Here is a 12,540-nt window from a genome sequence, read left to right on the forward strand (position 1 = left end):
GTAAGCAGTCATAAAATGCAGGGAGAGACTTCCCAGAGAGGGAAGGTTTTACCTGCCAAGCAAGTTCATGAGTACCCTCACCCACCAGCTGGGAGTGTTGAGCATGGCAGGCAGTCATCCCACCGCAGCCGTCAGCACCGCAGGAGGAGGAGGAGGAGAGGGGAAACAGAGCCCTGTTTCCTCTGTGGCACCCAAGCTAAGAGACTGGCTGGGCCATTCTGAGAGGGAACCAGGCCCCAGGGAAGATGGGGTGGGAGCCTGTGCCAAGTGGGTGGGTTGCCAGCTAGGGAGGACTGAATGCCTTGGTAGATTTTGACAGGCTGATTGTATTTTTGACCACCCTCCTCAGACCCAAATCTTCATGGCTGGAGAAGCAATTCTGTCCACTTGTAGGGCTGTCTCTCAGCAGCCCGGCCCCACCAGACGTGATGGGTCCTTCTCCCAGCCACTGCTCTCCCTGCACCGCTCATCTCTGCTCGTGGGCACAGGTCCTCACGGACTTGCTCAGCAGGTAAAACATCCCCTGCCCACAAAGCTGAGCTTGCACCCACAGGGCAGATGAATAAAGCACCATGTGGGGCAAGGCCCTGTTCTGCTCTCTTGCTGTTTCTCCTTCCCTTTCCCCCAGATAAACAGAATATCACAAAGACAGACAAATGCCTTTGTTTTCCAGGCAGGAAGGACTGTCAGAATGGCATGTCTCCCTGCATCTTGTTAGGAGTTAGATAAGTCCCCAGGAGCCGTGGGGAGCTCTGTCACACAGCACAAGTCCTTGTTGACAGTACTATTGTTAAGAAGGGGTGCACTTTGGGAGGGCCAGGGCTTTCGCCCCCTGCTTGTTTCTCTCCAAGAAAGTCATGGCTCATGCCTGCTTGCCCAGGGAGACTTCCCTCCCCAACAGCTCTTATCCTGAACAGACAGCAGCTTGGCATTCACTAAGGGGTGCGGAGGGAGGCCCCTGTTTCTGGACCTCTCCATGTGCCCCTGGGCTGGCAGGCACTCCATGGGGTGCCAAAACTGAGCTCTAAAGAAATAGCCTTCTTTTGGGGCTGCCCAGCACCAAGTTCACAGTACTCCAACCCAACATCTGCACCCAGCAGTGGCCCTTGGATTGCTCCTGCCAGGAGCAATCTCTCTCTGCTTCCAGCAGAGCCAGTGAAACAAGTCCAGGATGCTCACCCTGCCTGGTATGGGGGACACCTTGCCCAGAGCTTGGCTTAGGGCTAGGTCCTGCAAAAGTCCTGTCCCACTCAGGGCACGTTTACCCAACAGCAGAACCTGTAGAGACAGAGCTTTCCCTATAAGGTTACCTCCTTATAATGGGCCTGACCTGGGGACTACTCTCATCTCCCATCTTCCCTTGGAATGGGAGGAAGTGGATTATATTACAAATTGAACCTGCCTGACGAAATATAGCCAGTACAGAGACCAGGAGAACCTCCCTGATTTTTCCCTGTTGGCTTTGGTGGGAATGGAAATAATGAATCCCAGCTGTTGCCTGCTTCTGGAGCAAATGCCTGAGGAGCCGGAGGCCATTACCTCTCAGATGTTCACAGTTTTTGAAGATAATCCACCCTATACAAGGAAACTGTTCACAGTTTTTGAAGATAATCCACCCTATACAAGGAAACTTTTGGACGGTGCAGTGGCCTTTGGCTTCACAGGGTGAAGCTGCTGTGGGCTGAACAGACAGCAAGGACATGCCTCACAGACTAGCTGCCTATGGGGAAGGGAGGGTATATCCAAAAATACCTGTCTGGCTGATGGGCCCTCCCTTACCTTCTATGCTGGGTGAGAAGAGCAGGCTTCATGCTCATGCGAGCAGCACTTGCCACATGCTGCTCATGAACATCCACCCCTCTTCCCGCACGTTCCTGCTGTGTGGAGGTGAATCAGAAGCTGATATTACATCTCATCAACCCCTGGCTCAATCTGTGATCCTACTCTCTACCAAAACATCTCTCAACCAGCAGCCCAAAGGCTAAGAATGCTTCATAAAATCCTCAAAACTGTCCCAAAGAAAAGCCCCCCACCCAAGCACTTGGCCAGGCAGTCAGTTGGCATGTCAAGATTTAACCCCCAACAAAAGTCAGGAGTTTGTCAGTGTTCAGTCTCCATGTCCATCACAAGAAGAGCAAGACTACAATCCTATAGAACAAAGCCATGTTGTATTTTGGTGCTAAATGCATCGACATGCTTCCTGCCCTTCTCACAAGTCACCCAGTTCTACTGGGACATGAGCTGGTCCTTGGCTTTCTTCTGGAAAAATGGCATGGACCTTTGTTTGGGAAAGGCTGAGGAGCCCAAGGAGCTTCTGCCCAGAAGCACAGGGCAGAAGAGAACGAGAGTGCTGCCAGTGCTGGGGGTGTGTGAGCTTGTGCTCCTGACAAAATGACCTGTATTACCACCCCACCAGCTGCTGCTGTGAACCTGCCCCAGCTCAGGACCTGTAGGAGGGAGCCAAGGAGATCCCCAGTGTGGAACCTATCTTTTGCATGAGGTGCGGACAGTCGACACCTGGACTGGGCTGAACACCAAAGGTCAGCTCTTCCCAGGTGCTGCAGGCTGGCAAAGCCCAGCCTGGGTGTTGGTGGGGTGCTTCAGCACCTGCTCTCTGCCCAGGGAGCAAAGGAAGCTGGAGAAGCTGGAGGTGAGGGAGAGCAGGCCCTTGTGTGGGACATGATGATGGGTGGACGTTCATGGTGACAGGGGCAGACATGGCTCTGCAAAGGGCTTCCTTGGAAGGATCCACTTGCAAAAACTCCCAAAAGGGTAACACAGCCTCACCACAGCAGTGATGTGTGCGTGTCCACTGGCCTCAAGGGTGTCTGGGCCCCTTGCAAGGAAGTGGGAACCTGCAGCATGGCAGGGGGATGACACATCCCAGTGCTTTCCACAGCCTCCAAACTGTGATCGAATCAAAAAGCACCCTGCACTTTCTCCCCCCAGATAGCATGAGCCTCAGGGAAATGAGGGTGCCAAGCCCTGCTGAAACACCCTCCCATTTCAGCAGCAGATCCTGGCAGATAACAGACAGCTTACCAGTGTAATTGTTCCAGCTGGCTGTAGGGTGGCAGGCAGCAGCTGCCTAACAGAGCTCACTACTACCGCCAAAATGTTTGGGGCACCAAGTGAAGGATGGCAGATATTACTGAAACTCTCAAGGGAGTTCTGGGGGTCTTGGGGTCCCCAGTCAAGCCATGGAGGACAGTCCCAGGCTGCACCAGCTCTGGGGTGCTGTCCCTGCCAGAAGGATGCAGCCGTGTTGGGGAATGATGAGCTGTGCCACCCACAGGACCCCCAGGGAGAGCAGCTGCATGTCTGCCCAACACAATTCTGTTTTCTCCAGCCCTTGCTGTCTGGTGGGGCCCCATTCCCCTTTGGAAAGGCCAAGTTGGTCTTTTGCCTGCCTTGGCTTCTGCTCAGCTGTGCTGATGCTTGTGGTCCCACGTGTTTTGGAGGCTCTCCAAGCACGAGATGTGGCCCTAATACTGGCTCGTGGGCTGGCTGCAGATGAATGCATTTGCCAAAGCAGATGTAATGGCCCAAGCAGGGTTTGTCTCAGTGGGTAAAGCTTGATGTGCTCCAGGCTCCCTGCCAGCCTCACCTCCTGAGCATCCCTGATGCTGTTTCTGACCTGTGTGGAGACAAACATCACAGCCCACACCCTAGGTACCACTTCCCATACACACAAAAAAATACCAAACGGGTGTTTTCAGGCTTCTTGTCATTCCTGGAAGCAAAGCCTGTTCACAGCAACCCTTTTCTTCAGGATTATCATTCCACACTGGTTTTTACACACATTACTCGCTGAAAAATGGCATGCAGCTGAGTTTCGGTCTCAAGGGTGTTGGAGGAGGACGTGCCTGTGTTCCACGAACAAACTTCTGAGCACTGTTTGTTGGAAGAGCTGAAACCAGCATCTGGGTTGCTGCAACATGTTCAAACACAGCACCCACTTACAATTTGCATATTTAGTACGGCAAACAAACTGCTGCCCAGTGCATCTCAAAAGTCACTTTAACAAAAGACAAAAAATGAGACAGCAAATATGCCTCAGCAGGTTGTTTCTAGGCTTGAAATAGGCTCAATAAATGGCAGGTTTCTAAGGCACCTCAAGGACACCAATTTGGGTATTGCAGCAGTGCAGAGCCGGTGGCCACAGTCAGACAGTAGCCAGCAGCTCTCCTGCTCCGGCACACCTGTGACAAAACATCTGACCCTTACACATGGAGCTGCATTTCCATGCCCTTGAACTTCCAGCACTAATGAGCAGCACAGGAATAATCCTTGGCGTCACATTTCAGCACAGTAATACCTTTCTGTCCTGCAGCGGTGGTGCGGGGCTTCTGTTGCAGGCCCTCTGGAAGTCATTAGCCAGCATCCAGACAAGTGGTGGCAACGTTTGCCCCTCTATAGTCAGCATTTGCTGAGCTTGCAGCTCTGCTTTCAAAACTTGTCATTTCTTAGAGGTTGGGTTTGAAGCCTTGCCTTCAGTGCCTGCACAACCTGAACATGCACACATGCTGCACCCCAACGCATTTTTACTTCTGTCTTTTTCTTTCCTTCTGTTTCTTTGATTTGATTTATTTAAAGAAAACTGGAAATTCATGCCGCCGGTCAGAAGTTGATTTCCCACATTTTTTAAATAAGAAAAATATTATTGGCTTCAAAGTCAGAGTTGTACAAGGTCCCTAATTGTATTTTGTCTACAGCAGAACTTAAGACTTGCTCCATTCATCATCCAGCTCTCCCCAGTTTACTGTTCCCCTCTGGCTCAGCAGAAATTGCCAGGCTTTGCTTAACCTGCATTTGTAGCTCTTGGAAATACTCTACGTGCAGCAACCCCCGGGTCCAGGCTATGTCATTGTGAGCAACCTCTCTGTGTCAAAACCAAGAATGTGCTTTCCTAAAGCGTCAGGCCGCTCCTCCTTGACTTGCCTTTGCTGTGCTGCCCTGGGCCAGGTGCCCTTCAACTGAAGAGCAGATGGCCTGGAGCCTTCCGGACCAGTCACTGCCTGGCTGGGATTAAAGATCTGCTAACGCCCGTGCTCCAGCCTCACAGTCAGGATCCTTCACGTCCAAGGTAATCAAAGGCTCTTTTGCTGTGCTGTCAGTATTTCCAGCATGGTCAGGTGAGGAGTCCCGCTGCCTGTCACCCCAGCAGACAGAGGAGTTAACCCTCATCACTGGGCATCTCCTCACTTCTCACATGGCAGAAGAGCACTTGAACACCTTGGGCCAACCACCTCCATGGGCTGACACAGGCTGATCCATGTTGCCTGTGGCCATGACCCAGCACCCAGCTCCCTGCCTGCCTTCCTGCCCAGGGTGCTGTGTCCATCCCGCAGCCACAGGGATACCACCCCACTGGCAGACCAGGAGCGCTCCCTTCCCCACCAAGCACTGCAAAGACCACAGACTGTGCACCCCAAAGGAAAGATGGAGCCCAGTGTGAGTAGCCACAGGTGCAGGGGAGGAGGTGGGGAGCATGGATTTGGGAACCTCTCAGGATGCACTTAGAGGTGTGTCTAACACATCCCAGTGTCGTTAGTGTAGGGAGTCATTCCTGCTTCCCCAAGCTGTAACTTCAGGCTCATCCAGCTAAATCACTTGTCCAGGTACCCTTTGATAACATTTGCAGGATTATCTTCACCACTTGGGAACACATTTCCATACTGACTTAATGAAGGCAGAGATTCTGGAGTCAGCAGGAGTTGGAGCCTCACAGATGGCTCCTAATCCAGGAAACTGGATGTGACTGGAAATGTTTCAGCAGTCAAAGCTTTGGAGATCCTGCTGTGGCTCATTCCTGATGTGAGGCTCTGTGTCTGCAAGATAATAAATCTGAGTTTAGCACACCTAATCCTTAGTTTAAAATACAACAGGCCACATAACACGAAGTGGCTGAACAGGTACAAAGGCTCTCTTGCAGTGGAAAGATGTTGCAAATCACTGCAAGAGCAGCCAAAACAGGCTTTTGCCAGCTGAAGAGCACTGTGTACAAGTGGGCTTTGGACACATAGTCCATAGACTTTTCAGCCAGGCCCTTTTTCATTCCTCCCAGGTCATCACTCAGGATGCCCTATCTGCTGCTGCATCTCTCACAAGAAGATCTGGGGGCAGATCTTCCCTCTTTTGCTTCAGACACTTGCCTGACTGGGCTTCTCCTTTGGCAGCTGCCAAACCACCTTGTTCAGAGCCACCCAATGGCTCAGCCCAGTGATCCAACTCAACCCCACAACCTGCAGTAGCTGGACTCCAGCCCTCAGCACGTAGGACCAGTCTGGGTATGCTGAGGCATACCAGTGCCTATCAGCTAGACCAGAAGGCATGCCCTTAATCAAAGCAACTCACAATGATGAAACTCTATTTTAGCAATCATGTTTCCCTTTTCAACCTAAGCTGTATTACAGCTTGGAGTTTGGGAGGTGTGAGGATGTCCATGAGGGAGGCTGTGATCCTCAGAAAACGTGCCATCTCAGCATAGAGAGATCAGCCCGGGCTCTTTGAGTGTCAAGGAGACTGGAGGAAGCATGCTGAGGCCCTGAGAGAAGAACTACATTGAGCACCATGAACAGCCCTAGGGACAGCCAGGGATGTTTGGCCCCTTCTGTGAGAATGTTTGGTCACAGCCAGCACTAGGGGATAAGTCCAGGCCCCAAAGGCATTAAAAGTTTTTTGAGCACTGTCTGGGATTGCTCACAAGGGCAATTTGCACTTTCCAAGGACGAGTGAGCAGATTGTGCAAGGAAAGGCTAGCAAGAGGTTAGTGAGTTGTTTGTTCCCAGGAGCCAGGCGACTGCAGCACAGTCCACACTGGAGGTGCCTATGGTCAGGACTGGAGTGGGATGCCTACCCCTAGCATAGGACATGTTTGGTGGGGTCTTTGCTGTGATGCCTGGGCTTGGACATCTGTGTTGTCGGTGAATTTGGTCTGCCCCTGTGATGGCAGTTGTCTCTTCTACACCCCCTTTTCCTGGCCCCGTCCTGTCCAGGACACAACCCCAGCCTGCAGAAAGCAGGTGCAGATGCAAACGCCACCTGCCTCACCCTCATAACCAGAAGTGAGGCACTGCTGAAGTCATATTCCACAGTCATTACTCCTCTCTCCACACTCGTGGCTCCCTCTGGCCAAGAGTCTGGCGTGGACAAGAGCAACAGCATCATATCCATTCACTCCCTTTGGACTGTGCAAAGAAGATCTTTTCTCCCCGAGTTACAATGCAGATCAGTGACTCTCCCTCTAATACAAAGCTAGGATTTGAAATGTGATGCAGGAGAGTTCTCCTGGTGAGGACAGGCAGGAATGGTGGAGGAGAAGAGCCCTGTCCCACTGTTGAGTTCCCACACAGCAGGATAAGCCCATAACACCAAAGTCTGTTGTGATCTGTGCTCATCTTCCTCATCTGCATCCTTTGCAGATCAAATGGGCTGCTACATTGCTGGCACATCCCCTGGCTGGCTGGCCCACCACACACTGATAAGGAAGGAAGTGACAGGTGGTGAAGGTTTCCAGCTCTAGCCAGCCCGGCTCTGCCCTTCTCAACCCACAATGACTCTTCCTATACCACATTGCTCCTGAAAATAACAGGCAAGCACCTCTGTGTCTCCAGTGTGGTGGAGTAGGTGTCAGTACACCTGGGGACACCATCCCTGCCAGGTGTGACACCAGGGTGAGTAGGGACCTTTCCTCCCCTCAGCTTAGCCATACCTTGTGAGGGTGCTGATGCTGGAGCTTTAGAGTTTGTCATCTCATCACAGTGTCTCCAACGCAGAGGTAGGAAGGGAGATGTGACATTGTCCTGATGGAGGTGGCCCATGGCCTGCAGGCAATGGAACGCCCCATGGCCCCCTTGCCTGTGGTATTAGCCTGTTGTGCTAATGCCATTTAATTCAAGATTTCATGAAAGCCAGTGGAGACACCTGGACTTCTCTCAGACAAATACAGGCTGCCTGAGGTAGACTCAAGCCTGAAACCTGGATTTCCTTGATGTGAACAGCCCTTTCAGCACCTTCTCTGGAATGGTAGCCCCTCCTTCATTATCATCTCTTAGCCATTAGCTGGTCTCTAATCTCCCCAGCAGCATTTGGAGGAAGGTCCCTGGACAGACTAACTCAAGGACCTGGTGGCTGCTAAGGCTTGGTCACAGGGCCCAGCTGCCAGAAATGCTGCAGAAAACACAGAACCTACCCCATACCTTTTAAATGGCCCCCTCCACCTCCATCTCCAAGAGGGCAAATATTTACACATTTCCCTTCCCCATCCAACAGTCCCTCCCAGTCCAGCCCCCTAGACCATGGCTCCAGCAGCAGCTCAGGTACTTGGACAGTTGTCTGAGGTTTAGTCTCACAAAATCTTGGATTTGAAAGGAATGATTTAATAACACATACATTCCGAGTGGAGGGAAGCCAACTCTCTTTACTTTTTCTCCTCCTAGTATGGAGCACTTCTCATCCTGTACCACATGATCCCTTGATCAGGCTCAAGAGCTGAACCCTGAGGCAAATGACCAGAAGGAGAAAGAGGGAGCAGGCATGTCAGAGCAGAGAAGACCACTTTGGCCTTTACTCTAGCCCCCTTGTGTCATGGAATGATCAGCAACCTGGCCAAAGTCTGGAGCCTGTTTTTGCCCTCCCCAGCAGGCGGGCAAGAGGGTCTCCCTGCTACCTCTGCTGGAATTGATGGCATCAACTGGAAATACTCAGTAGTGTCATCCTCAGGGATCATACTTGACGGGGGTAAGAGGGCTGGGGACTCTCATGTCCTCAGCAGAGGGGGAACTGATGGGCCTCACAGACATGGAAGAAAAAATTGTTTCCAAGAGTTTCAGTTCTGGGCCTCTTAAGGAAATCACAGAGCGTCTTGTGATTTAGAGACAAATATGCAAGACAAGGAGAGCTCTAAGCCACAGGCTTGGCACACTGCCTGAATTTTTCCCTCCTCTTTCAGTGTAATTACAGTTGAGCCATGTAGTAATTGGGTAACTTTTTCCAAAGGAATCCTTTCACCCAGAGTGATTCATACTTGCCACAAAGAGAACACGGAGGCAGATAAAAGACATACAGATCCTGTGGCTTATTGTCATAGAAGCATTTTGCCCCTATCCCCTTCTTCCTCAGGCCCCTAACTGTGTTCAGACTACGAGCAAGAGCCAGGCACAGTGCTTTCCCAGATAATTTCTCCCCAACTTTCTAAGGTGGCTTCCTCCTGGCTTACTCTGCCCCAAGATGAACTGCACAGTTTTGAGAGTGCCTATGGGTTCTGTAGAAAAAGGACTGTTTTCCCTCCTTTGGATCCTATACCTACAAAAGTGGGTGGTAAAGGCTGGGTCAGCAGCTGGACAGTCTCTGGGGACAGAAAGGATTCATAGTGCAGTTGGGTGACCCTGGATGCAGCTTCAGTCCTGTGTTACTGGGGTTTCACCTGGTCCACAAAGAGTTTCTGAGGCGTTGTGTGTGCTCAATGACATTTCTTCTACTCCTGATTTAACTAGAGCTGAAGAGCCCAGCCCTCACCACAGACCCTTCCCGCCAAGTCTCAATCTATATGACCATTTTCCATGTAGTGATAAAAGCCTTGGATAATAAAACATTCATTGTAAAACTATTTTCCATTGGATTCATGGCCACACACAGCTGGATCTCCTCCTGGAGTGGCCCGCAGCCGGTTTGGAAGGGCTGTGTTCAAACATCCCGGAGAGGAGGCGGGGTGAGGGTGGGAGGAGGCAGCTCTGTCTAATAGACCCTCCCTCCTCCCAAAACCAACCCCTGCCACCCTTCCCATTGGTTCATGGGGTGGAGAAGGGCTGGGACAACTCAGTTCTCCATCTATTTAAAGGCAAGGGAGTGGCTCTAGGAGCTACTCGCCTGGGACCCTTGCATCTCGGCAGAGAGGAGCATTACCCTGCAGAGCGGCACCATGTCTTGTGTGAGTAGAGAAAGGGATGGGGCAGCTTTGCTGGAGAGAGGACTGTGGGGAATGTTGGCTTGGTGTGAGGGTGCTTGTGCTAGCCTTCTCCACCCACACATCAGCCCCAGTGTCAGAGGGTCTTCTAGAGCTGAGTGCCTGCTACTGTGAGGAACAATCCCTGCTGTATCCACTATGGAGGGCTGGCTGCTGTTTTGTGTTCTGGCAGCACTGGTTCTTTTTCCTGTCGCATCCCTTTGGGGCTATACCTGCAGGGATCCGTGCTGGCTTGTGTCCTAAGTTGAGGTAACCTGTTTTACTGCAGCTCTGCTCTGGAGAAGCTGCTGCAGTAACATTTATTGCTGTCTGAGCATCTTCTCTGGGCAGCCTTGCTGCTTGCTTTCTGGCTGAAGTTTTCATGAGTCATTGAATTGTTATTCTTCTCCTTCTTGGAAGGAATTTGCCTTACAGAAGTGTTCTGTGAATGTCAAGGACTATGTTCAAATATCTTAAGAGGTTAGAGAGGTTATCTTAAGAGCACGTATCAAGAGTATGGGGCCAGATTCTTTACAGAGTTGCCCAGCAAGAGGGGAAGGGGCAAGAGGTACAAACTGAAATACAGGGAGTTATAGCTGTATATGAGGGAAAATTTCCTCAGTGTGAGGGTGACAGAGCACTGGAACAGGCTGCCCACAGAGGTTGTGGAGTCTGCTGCTCAGGAGATATTCAAAAGCCACCTGGATGTGACATTCTGCAACCTGCTCTGCGTGAACCTGCTTTACCAGGGGGGTTGGACTTGATCTCCAAGATCCCTTCCAGCCCTAACTATTCTGTGACTGCTAGGGAGCTGCTTGCGTTAGAAGAGTGATTGCATTTCTTTGATTAATTTGCCTTTCATTAGGCTGAGGGTGATTAAGCTGGGATTTTCCCAAGTGCAAGCTTATTTTTTAAGGTGGGATAGGAAAAGATTTTCAGTATTCTTGAGGTCTTGCCTCTGCTGTGATGAAAAATGAGCACACGTGGATTTGCGAGGGTACTTTGGCCCTCCTAGAGAGAAGGAGGTGGGAAGGTGTCTATGTGGAGCAGAATGTTCTTGCAAATACTGAGCCTACCAAAAAAAAAAAAAAAAACAACTCAAGCCATTGGGAGATAGGAGCAAGGTGTCTGAGCCCTTGGACCTGGGCAAGGCTTGAAGTTCAAACATGAGCTAGGGGAAGGGAGTAGAGGCTCCATCCCAGACAGAGTTGTGTGGGATGACACGAGACCCGCAAGGCACATGGGTGTGTTTAGGATGGGGTGGGTGTGATTGGAGTGTGCAGGTGCTTACACTTCACTGCTGTGAAATACAGATATGTTGATGAGAGCAGCAGGAGAAAGATTAGGAAATCGAGCTCCAATCAAATGTACCATGTGATTGGGGTAACTTCTCTGGGATGTCCTTGCTGCAGTGCCCTAGGGCAAGGGAGCTTCCCTGTTTCTCCATGGGTCCAAAGCAAAGCGTATCTTGAAAGGCAGCAGGGAAAGCTGCCAAGCCAGAACAAGTGAGCCGGCAGGTACTGAGCTAAAGTCTCTGCTTTCACGTTCCCCAGGGACCAGTGTGCACCAACTTGGGTCTCAAGCCTGGCCAGCGCCTCACTGTCAAGGGGAAAATTGCACCAAATGCCAAGAGGTGAGTTGTGCTGTGCTGCCCAGGCACCACACTGAGGGTCTGCAAAAGGATTTTGTCCCTTGGGAAGAAGAGGAGAAAAAGTTAACGCCAGCAGTGCTTCCCAGTGAGTCATCACCTAATGCACATTGCAGACACAGTACTGCCAAGGGGCTAAGCCAAAGCAGATGTGAACTTCCAGCTGCGCACACTGGCAGTGACCACATCCTCTCTAGTGCAGGGTAAAGGAAATGGAAGCTGTGTCTATACTGAGATTTGGTTTGATCTGCTCCACCACATCCTCTCCCCTGCACGAAGGTGGCCAGGAGTAGGGACATTTATGGTGCCCCAGAGGAGTTGCCTCTCACGTGGTAGTGGGGAAAGAAGGAAGAAAGATGGTGAGCAGGCAGGTGGGCTTAAGTGGAAATGTACCCCTAAATGTGCAGGAATCAGGGTGGCTGGGTTTCCCAGGGAAGCCTCTGCAGCAGCCCCCAGCCCTTGTGCAGGTCTGTGGCTGGGGGGGCCCCTTTGCAGGTAAGGCAGAGCTCATAGCAGCTGTACCAGCACTAGCGGTGTTCCAGGAAACATGTCCCAGCTCTTCCCAGTGCCTTTGAAGTTTGATACTGTCTGAGTGAAGCCTCTCAGGCTTTCTCTTGCCAAATAATATGCCTCCTCTCATCTGGGTAAGAGGCCTGAAGGCAAGGTGGACACTAGGCTAGAAAGCTTCCTCCCACTGCTGTTGCAGATACTTTGGGAGTGCTAATGACATGATAATTATTTCAGCTGCCTGCAGGATGGGGAGAAGGCAGTGGCTGTCAGACAGGATGCAGCACTAGCTAACTGTTCAGGACTGAAAGGAAATCTATGGAAAGCAACTGACTCCTTGGGAATTGGTTTGGGTGTATGACTGTATGCTGAACCATTCTCTGTATGCTGAACCATTCTCTGTATGCTGAACCATTCTCTGTATGCTGAACCATTCTCT

At 51.3% G+C, this 12,540-nt stretch overlaps 1 protein-coding gene across 1 annotated transcript in view; it reads left to right on the forward strand.

The window, feature by feature from the left end:
- The first annotated feature begins 9,822 nt into the window (after positions 1 to 9,822).
- The window catches only part of LGALS1 (galectin 1), a 3,813-nt gene continuing 1,095 nt past the window's right edge, over positions 9,823 to 12,540 (forward strand). Inside the window, exons 1-2 of the mRNA XM_042051097.1 lie at positions 9,823 to 9,931; positions 11,500 to 11,579. Of these exons, the coding sequence (XP_041907031.1) occupies positions 9,923 to 9,931; positions 11,500 to 11,579 (89 nt within the window). The 5' untranslated portion in view covers positions 9,823 to 9,922. The remainder of the gene's footprint in view (positions 9,932 to 11,499; positions 11,580 to 12,540) is intronic.

The sequence above is a fragment of the Corvus kubaryi genome, unplaced genomic scaffold (genome assembly GCF_017639235.1).
Source record: "Corvus kubaryi isolate FWS band 111438036 unplaced genomic scaffold, C.kubaryi_AGA036_p1.0 74, whole genome shotgun sequence".
Classification (NCBI taxonomy): domain Eukaryota; kingdom Metazoa; phylum Chordata; class Aves; order Passeriformes; family Corvidae; genus Corvus; species Corvus kubaryi.